The sequence below is a fragment of the Nymphaea colorata genome, chromosome 3 (assembly GCF_008831285.2).
Source record: "Nymphaea colorata isolate Beijing-Zhang1983 chromosome 3, ASM883128v2, whole genome shotgun sequence".
NCBI classification, from domain to species: domain Eukaryota; kingdom Viridiplantae; phylum Streptophyta; class Magnoliopsida; order Nymphaeales; family Nymphaeaceae; genus Nymphaea; species Nymphaea colorata.
The window spans coordinates 17802135-17812118 of NC_045140.1; the positions used below are offsets into that span (position 1 = coordinate 17802135).

The 9984-nt window shown below is 40.0% G+C and overlaps 1 protein-coding gene across 3 annotated transcripts; it reads right to left on the reverse strand.

Annotated features, from left to right (window-relative positions):
• Positions 1-949: 949 nt before the first annotated feature.
• On the reverse strand, positions 950-6513 carry LOC116250549 (phospholipid-transporting ATPase 1-like). 3 transcript variants are annotated; one of them, XM_031624252.2, is made up of 8 exons: positions 5977-6503; positions 4129-5858; positions 3731-4040; positions 2940-3639; positions 2707-2830; positions 1993-2212; positions 1446-1904; positions 950-1359 (listed from the first exon to the last, which is right to left on the reverse strand). In XM_031624252.2, exons 2-8 carry the CDS (start codon positions 5717-5719, stop codon positions 1137-1139), a joined length of 3627 nt encoding a protein of 1208 aa, XP_031480112.1. In that variant the 5' UTR covers positions 5720-5858; positions 5977-6503; the 3' UTR covers positions 950-1136. The 3 variants fall into 3 exon arrangements, with proteins under 3 accessions (XP_031480112.1, XP_031480115.1, XP_031480114.1); XM_031624255.2 differs by having other exon boundaries at positions 2707-2770; positions 4129-6513; XM_031624254.2 differs by having other exon boundaries at positions 3731-4037; positions 4129-6490.
• Positions 6514-9984: the final 3471 nt, after the last annotated feature.

Below are 9984 nucleotides of genomic sequence, written 5' to 3' on the forward strand. Positions count from 1 at the left end.
CTCTCACAAAAGGCAAGACTAAACTGACGAAAAGCTCAGAACTAGACACATTTCCTTTTTATTTGAAGGAAACGCAGCGCCACTTTCTTTGCGGAGAACATTTCCTATATTTGAGCGTTTCGTGCTCCTTATCCTTACATAATAAGAAAAGAGAAAAGGTGATTGCTATTTGTTGTGGTTGGTTTGTTAACCAACCGTTAGCGCATTTCCATACGCAAGCATGAACTTGCACAACTGAGTTGTGAATGATTTGTGCAGTTGTAAATGTGCATCTTGCTTCAAGTCTACCATAGGAGTTAAAACTAATAACCGATAATTTATTCATGCGCTGGTGGGATCATTTTGGTGTAATCAGCAAGTCGTCAAAGTTACCTGGGACTACATTTGTGTAAATTAATCACTCAGTTCAGATCAATCTTTCCCGAGTTTGAAGCCCTGCAGGTGAACCAACTTACGAATTCTCCATTCCCTATTTCTTAGGTCTTCAGAATCTTTTAATATTATAGCCCACATGCTTGGCACGCAGGTTTCTAGGCTAATTTTAAACCAAATACATGTGATATTTAAGGAGAAAAAACAACTACCCAAGTTGAGCATCCTTTGTTCTTGTTGGCACATCCATGCTTTTCAATGCCGTCTACTAGCAGCATTTTGCAACCGTTGCTTCGTGAGAAATTTCTTAAGCTTTTTTGACAATGTATATGCATAAACAAACATATAAACTTAACTTTTAGAAAAATAATAAAAAACTTAATTCAGATGGTGCCTACCTACACCTACGGTTTAATCAGCTATGCAATTTCATGCCCTTCATTTGGAAGTTTGTAAAGAAAAATTTCGCTTACACCTTATAGAAGTAAATTCGAAACTTGGTTCACCTCCAGGGCTTCAAACTCGGGAAAGATTGATCTGATCTGAGTGATTAATTTACACAAATGTGGGCCTCTACTAATCAAATAATTCACGGATTGTATTCAGTTGAAAAATTGATAATAGCGTATACAAATCTTGCTGAAGATCACCAGTCAACCTTCGAGATAAACGGCAACCATGTGGCGAACACAGCAGCAGTGTCGTAAAGAATTGGCTAGCTATAAAAAATTATAAAAAAAAGTGAGGAAAAATGATCGATGCAATCAACTTCGTCTAAATGAATTGCTATTTACAGTCGATTCTAAAGATGCTATCGATAAGTGATACGGTTTTAAATTCTTCTCCATTTCTCTTGCAATTTGAACGTCAGAGGGCCTGAACTGCTGCTTGATAAGCTTTAAGACAAAATGTGGCATTCCTGCTGCTACAAGGATGAGAATCAGGACCAGCCAAAACGATGGACATGCAACAAAATGGTAGATTGCCCTGCCAAGATCAGAAATGCAAGTTAGCTCAGAAGAAAGAGAAAAAAAGTGAGAGAGATATTACAAAATCTGGGTTAGCATAAGTACCAATATCCTGGTAGCTGTCGTATGGAGTCAATAACGATTACACAAATGCAAGTGGCGAGAACAGAGCCCCATAAAACAGCATGAGTAATCCAAGTCCAACACATTATATCCATGGCAAAGTGAATGCTCACAAGTATTACTAGAGCCAGGATCAGCAGATCACCCATACGTGATGCATCCATTGTGCTATTTCGGTACGTGAAATAAGGCACGTAGAAGATTACTGCACTTTGCCACAATGTCTCCAGCATAAGCAACCAAAACAATCCAGCATTGTAGCACTCGGACCTCTGCCCAGCTCCATAAAGTTGTGGATACTTGAGCAAGGTCTTATGGCTTAAATCTTTCTCTAGGATGCTGATGACGACAGTGGGCAGAGTTGTATAGATGATAGAATATAACACCAAGCTCCACCCTGTGATCGTTGAAGTTGACGTATATGCTGTGTAAAGTTCATACCTGTAACCAAGATAGATTTTAAGGGTGTTATTTGCATGACCTGCACCCTGCTCTATAGTTCTTTTCTTATCTTAAACGTAATGCTTACCAGAAGAGTAGAAGTACAAGAACTGCATTCTTGTAGAAATTGTACAGTACCATGTATCCCATCCTCTGGTAATTCCAATGCCCATGGACCAATAGCAGGGGCACTAGAAACCTGAACTGCCCGATTGCAAAATCGGATGCCATCACAGCTTGCCGACCTTCCTGGCCACTGATACCTACTCCAACGTCGGCTACTTGTAGCATTGAAACATCATTTGCACCTGCAAGGAAGGATCAAGAAACAATCACTTCCGGTAAGCAAATTAAATATATGGCAGGGTGTTTATATGCGGCTGCAGCTAAACGAGTACAGAGACACATAGACATGTATGGTTTTCTATAGACGCCAGAATTTCATTTATAGTTCCACTTTGTGAAATTGAGTCCCGCAAAGAGTCCTACGGTGCCCACGTAAGAAACTGTCCGTTCTCCTGTTTTTTATGTCAATGCGCCCATCTAGTCCTTCTAGAAGCAACGATTAGTTGTCTTCCACAAAGATGGGCAAACCAATTAAAATTTTGGTCGCTTGCAGTGGATTTTCAAGAATTCAAATGTAGTCATCTGATTTTAGTAAAACTTATTCTAGTCACTGACAGCAATACCATCAATATTTCAAAATTGAAACTGGATAATCCAGCAGACAGGTATGGATGTGAGTGGTCTACTCTAAAATTTCACCATATCTTCACATATATGAACTAGTAGTAAAACTCACCATCTCCAATGGCAAGGGTCATGTCGTCTGTCCTGTTCTTTATAAGGGCAACTATCCCAGCTTTCTGCATTGGAGCCACTCGACAGCATAACACTACATCACATTTTGTAGCTAATTGGAACAGCTAGATATAAGAAGACAAAGACCGAACAGGCATGAAAAATCAGTGACAGAGAAAATAATGCAGCTGGAAACATTAGGATAAAAACAGAGGTGTCTGCTGAAAGTTTTACCTCATCTTCCAACTCAGATTCAAGAATATAAACGAGGCTGGTACCATCAATAATTAAGGCCACCTGTTTTGGGTTACTAACTCTCCCTTCCGTTGGTTTCATACCTTCTACTAAGCGTTCACTGACTATAACTTTAGCCTCCTGAAGTCTCTTTCGACAAGACTCGTTCGAGTCGCTATTTATTATAATTTGCACCATGTCCTCTGTAAGAAGGCTGCAAGAGTACCCAATTGAAATGGCTGTTTCTTGCTTATCCCCTGTCAACACCCACACCTTGATCCCTGCTCGCCTGAGAGATTCTATAGCTTCCGGAACACCTCCCTGAAGCTTATCTTCAATTGCAGAAGCTCCCAAAAGGCTGAGATTGCTCTCAAATTTGGCAGCAAGGTTCCTAAGTGAATTCACCCGGCCAATCAATGCAGTACTAGCCTTCTCATACTCCAACTGCCACTGCTTAAAATCTGAATCACTAAATGCTCTTACAGCAACAACAAGTGTCCTTAGACCGAGAGAGGAGTAGCCATGAAGATGCGCCTCTGTTGCATGGACCACGTCTAGGTCCATGGATTTGTGTATGGCACCAAACATCGAACTGTCTGCGCCCTTCACAAATAACTTGACAGCATTGTCAGGACAGCCAACTACCACAGACATTCTCTTACGGTCACTATCAAATTCATGTAAGCCCAAAATATTGAATCTACCAAGTGAACACAAGGAAAGCATATTCATGAGTTACAAACAAAAGAAGTATGGCTGTAAAAAAATAAACAAGAATGCATGTAAACTACCTTTGTTTCTTTCCTTGCATATCAATATCAATGTGGCCAGAAGTTCGTTCGACGAGTGTATAGCCATGGGCGGCAGCAGCATAAACCAGTGCCTGTTCGTCCGGAGATTCTCCTTGATAATCAATCAACATCACATTCTCGTCTGAGGTCTCAAGAGTCAGAGGAACTATAGTATTGCAAGCAGCTAAAGCAAGGAAGAAGTCTTCAGCGTGTTTCCTGTCCTCTGTACCAACCCCACTTCTCAGTAGTCGCAGCAGGTCTTCATTCGGCTTCACCTTCACTTTTGGCTTAAGAATTTTCCCATTCACTGCTTCATAGACAACGGATATAATGCAAGTTAGGAGAAGAAAAATCTTCAGTCTAAGGGATTGTAACTTCAAACCAGCATTTTCTCAGACCTTGAACCAGATGGCTATCCTCCTCACTACCCACAAAGCTGTGGTTATAATCAACTCCTCGAATGCTTGCGCACCGGAATTCCATCTTGTTTTCTGTCAAGGTTCCCGTTTTATCTGAAAAAATATACTTAATTTGCCCAAGATCTTCATTTATATTCAGAGCACGACATTGGAACTTTGAATGCATGGCGTTGTCACTAAGCTTAGTATCCCTGGTCATAAAATACGCCTGGCCAAGGCGGACAACTTCCATGGATATGTAAAGAGAAATTGGGATCATGATCTGAAACATAATAACTGACATCATAAATGTGAACAGTATCTCCCTGATTTTTCCATAGTACTTGTAGTCATCATTGTTTTTAGTGAAATCTTGTTTCCGGAAAAATGGAGCAATATTAAGCCCATCCTCGTGGCGAACGATCCAGACGCCAAACAATGTTGTGATTATAGAGCACAGAGCAATCAGAAAGAAGGATAAAACAATTATCTCCCTGTTCATCTGCATTTCCAGCCGACTACGCTTTGATGGGGCGCCGGAGCTGTTCAACATTGCCTTTGTCTCTTTGCCAGTGTAAACCGCAACTCCCACTGCCCATGCAGTATTCTTCAGCTCACAACCTCGAAGAACAATGTTCGATGGTCCTAGCGAGAACCTTTTCCCATCGAGTTCCATATAGGCCTGGAAGCCATAGATGTTCCGATTCGGGTTTTCGCACCTAATGAACCCAGAGATGCCCTCCTTCTCAGGCATTCTGGAGAGTGTTTCCTGCTTGGCGTACCTCGTTTTCAGATTGGATTCTCCGTCTAAATTGGTGGTCTGGACATAAGCCACACCGGTGGCATCACTGGTTGACAACAGTACCATGTCACAGGGCAGAGCTTCGTTAGCACAGACTTTAATGATCTCACCTACATGAATGTCCTTCCACCTCTTCTGCTCGAACTTCCCGTTCACTAAAACATCAGCCATGCTATTGTTCTCTATCTTATCGGATCGATGGCGCCTCAAATCCTCGTAGGCATCCTTGATTGCAGTAACAAAAAGCACAAAGAGCAAGGGAAGAAAAGCAATTTCCTTGGCAAAGACTTCTAATTGAGGGACCTGATTCAGTGATGCAAGCACGAGGAAGTATATGTAAGCTACTCTGTGGAATTGCTCGAAGAGATTTCTCGGCAAGAAAGTGAAGATAGAATACTTTGCGGTTCGGATTTCGTTTCCGGCGAATTGGAATCGGTTGTTGGTCTGCTGGGAATCATTGATATACAATAAACGGGAGGCTTCCTCGCTCAGCTCCTTCTGAGAGCTTACAAGACCCTCAGAATTCCCACCTTTGGAGTCATGCCTCCTCCAATTCGAGCTCGAAATCCTGGCACTTTCAATAGAAAAGGCCGAATTCACCACCCCCAGACTAGAAACAGAAAATTCTGACAGATCCTCGTCGACAGAAAATCGAAACTGCCCAGTTTTTGACCACGAAGAGGCGCTCTTATAGGATGAGGAGGAACTGCAGGCGATGTTGTTCTCATGATATTCTTCTTCTGCTTCGATTACAACTTGTTGCTTGTATACCGCGACAGGGTTGTCCATTCACGAAGGTGGGTTCTTGATTTCAGAGGAGACGAAGTTAGATGCACTAATTTTTCAGTTCTCTGAGATCGCATGGGGACTTAGGAGATGGGACGAAGTGGGATTTTTCTGAACCCATATTCTCAACATCAAAGCGGTACTTTAGTGAAGATAAAAACATCAAAAAGACATTCAGTTCAGGATAAACGAACCAACTTCTCGCAACAATTTTCAGACTAAAGAAGAGAAACAATGGAGTATGAGTTAAGAGAACATACAAACGTCGAGGCCTTACTTGGCTTCTTGGAAATGGTAGTGAAGACGAGGAGCAGAAAGAAAAGAAGGCGTTGAAGGGGAAATTGAAATGAGGTAAAGGAAGAAGAAGGGGTGGGCGGGGGGAGAGAGAGAGAGAGAGAGATTTATTATTCTCGTTTCCTGGCTCAATTGTTTAGCAAGAGTCACATTTCAAGCTTTTAGTAGCGTCCAATTGTAGTTGAACCAGAGCGTCGACCATGAACGGTCGCATTGAATGAAGAGTGAAAACGTCAAAATATATAATTGAATGAGAGAAAGAGAGCGGTCGAGAGGGAGAATATATTTCCTTCGACAAAGAAAAAGCAAAGAAAAGTAGGCCACAGACACACGACCACAGCCAATCTTGAGGATGCTCTCCCGGGGACAGCATTGCTGCCTCCCTTCCTCTCTCTTTCTATCTCTCTCTCAAGTCAATGCAAGAACGAGAAGGCTATCTGTCAGAAGATCGGGTTTTATACGAACCAACCGACTGTAATTCGACGGAACGAGACATGGAGAGAGGGAGGACCAATTCTCAGCGGCGTACAGACAGGTTCATGGCACGGCTACCCATTCTGGGTCGTCGTGCTCACGGGTAATAGCAATAAGCGGCTCTCGATAAATGGTGGTGGGCACCATTTGAGCACACCCAAGCTTGTGCATTGGTACAGTAGTGCGTGACGATGCTTACGCTCATAAATACTGTGCCACTATGAAGGAAAAAGGGTATTCCACCTGTTTGATTGAAGTCGTCCACCGAACAACTTTTCCATATGCAGAATATTTCCGGGACACATTCTTGGAAGAACGGTGAAAACAGTTAAGACCTGTAATCTGGTCCCTTTCCTCTTAAATTTATCCTACTTCCCAGTGTCTCCGTTCCAAATCCTTATGAATGCTATTTTTTGTATAAGTTTAATTTACATAAAAATAGATGCCAATCGTTAACATTAACTTGTAGGAGCAAAAAATCATGCAACTATATAAGCTAAATTTTGTAAGGTTTTAAAAGTCAAGAGCCTTGGTCTTCTCGACCCATAAAATTCAATGTAGACATCAAAATTCAAGATTTTTTTATTCTTATATTAACATATCTATTGTATTTATCTAATACTTAAATTCACGAGAAATAAGTTACAACAACGGAAGGTACACAAAAAAGAAGTATAATTTGAAGATGATATATAAACATAAGCTGGTTCTCAACGTAGATTGCAGGGTTAAAACAACAAGTTGATTATAAAGGTTTCATTTATTTAGGTCTCTCTCATGGATGCCTTTGAGAGATATGTGAGCATCAACAATTATCTCTAACATGAAAAGTGAAAACGTAACAGGTATCTTAGTTGATACAATGGATGGAGTAGGGGTTGGTAGGTGGCTTTTGCATCGAATTTTTCTGGTGTCAACTCTTTGTCGCACAAAAACAAAACCCCCAATATACAATTTGAGCGACACTCCTACATACCAGTACATAGGGACACCAAGAATTAAATAAGTGTTTCTTCATACAACCAAGTAGTGGGTCTCCACTGCTGACCAAGAATAAGTACACCCAACCCAAGTGCCGCCACACTCATGAATAAAGTCAAAGTCTAATCTTGACTGTGACCAACCTCATAAATTCCTTGAATATATAATAATAATTTTTTTCAGTGTAGAAAATGATTCTAAGCTGTGGTTTGAATCGGCAAAATTGAACCGCTGCCCGATTCGATTATGAAACCGATTCCTGCGCCTTGTGTAGTACAATAACAAGGCGGGTAAAAGACGACGGGACAAATTTCTAAGGTGGCCGTCCTCGTGCTTCCATAAAGTGAAGGGGACCAAACTTCGCTCCCCGTCCATTTCACATTGATCAAATCTTTCAGTGACGTGCGTGTATGGAGAGAGGGACCCAAGACTGTTTTAGGGGTCAACTCTGCCTATTACGCCATATTCAATTTGGACCAATGAGGGACCTTTTTATATATATACTTCTAGAAACATGAAAATCAGGACCCATTTCTCATCAATATCACAATCCTATTGTTTGCAGTTCAAATGAATAACATTATCGCAATCATATCGTTTGTAGTCCAAATGAATAACACTTATAGGAATTGAATTAACGACTGAGCTTTTACCAGCCTGCCAACCCTACCGGCTAAACGATGAGCAAACTCATTTTTAAATGGCAAACCAATGGGAGTGATTACATGAGCAATGATGCTCTTAATGTGAAGTCATCTGCTTCGTCAGCCAACTTGCAGTTAGCGATGTCTCAATTTGGAACCAAGCTTGAGTTATTCAGGGTTGGCAATTCAAACTTTTGTTTTGAGCAAAGGGGCCACTTTTATGAAAATGCTTGATTAATTGAAGAATTTGTCATGTCAGCAGGTGGGGGAGGTCTATACAATTTGGTTATTGCATATTGGTGCCCCGCATTCATCTTATTATGTATTTTAAATGTCTAAGAATTTTTGAAAGGAATACAATTGAATGACCATGCATCAACAAAATAGTTATGATGGCTTTACGGCTCTCATGTCTCACTTAAATAAACAGGTGAGAGAAGACCCAGTTTTGATTGACCCGAAAAAAAAATCGTCAGTAAAAGAGAATTACATCCATGGGAGCGCGATGTCAATGAACATGTGTGAACATGGAATTTATGAAGCTTTATTTGCACGTTAACGAGGCACATGCTTGGATCACATCATGTCCCTGTTCATGCCAAACTGTTGTATGATGTCATGTTCATCCTTATTTTCTTTTATGACCATGACAGGACATGCAGCCACCACAGGCTCACTGTTCATGCACATACTTATATATCACATTAATTATTTCTCATGTTACATTTTTACAAAACTTTTGCCCAACTATATGTGTGAAATATGTGGGGTTTGTTGGTAGCTGGGAGACTGCCTTAATTTTGAATTGCTGAAGACGAGCTTGGATCAAGGGTTTTTGGGTGGATCTCAAAATATGGTAATCATAATTATAGGTTTGAGAAAGAATTCTTTGTAGTAAATGTTCAACATAAATAAGGACTTGATTTTGTAAGCTTTGGATAATGATGAACACATTTATGAAATGGAATCAGGCCAAAAAAATGCTACCCATGAGCATGTTTTGGCTCACTCCGCCCATTAAGTCCAACAAGTGCTACCAGTTATACTCTTGGATTACATATATTGATGAAACAAATTAGATAATGTTTTCTCATTGAAGAAATAAGTAGAACTTGTTTGCACTTTTTGCTGATAAAAATTAATGTTTAGAAGTTGTTTGCATCAAACTCTCTCTTGAAAAGAAGTTGCTTGGAATGGCTTAATAAGCGTGATGACTTAACATGATTTCCCTAATTTAATTTATAAAGCTTGAACATATGCATGACAAAAGAGTTCATACACTTAGAGAAGATTAACTAAAGCTAATATTGATGAATATATCAATTAACAAGAAAATAGTTCATATATTTCAGAATTATGTCAGACCCATGTCTCACCCTTGTGGTTTCACGAATTTAAATATAAAGAGGTATGAAACAACAAATGATTTTCGTTCCTCATGTATGTCTTATGAAAAGATTACTTGCTCTCATTATCATTATGTCTTGTCCATGTATCCAAGAGACATGCTATAATAGTTATATCAATTTATCTCATATCAAGACATAATCAAAGCAGTAGCTAGCATAGAGTAGTGGAATAAAGATACACACAATAAAGAAGCTTGAACATTCTTGATTTTTCATTAAGAGTAGACTTAAATTTGTAACGCAAGCGTTTATTGAAATTTTCTCATAGTTTTAAGAGTGCATGCAGGTACCGGAATTATATGTTTTGACGTATGGATCACCATGAGTCTAGTCCTTCTTATGACTCAAGTGTTTAAAGAAGCCCATTGTCTCATAATGTGCCAATCTAAGTTTTCAGATTCAGTTTTCTTGGCTATGTATAATGCATGTCTTTTCTAGAAGTTCGTTTTGATCTTTTCTCGTGTAT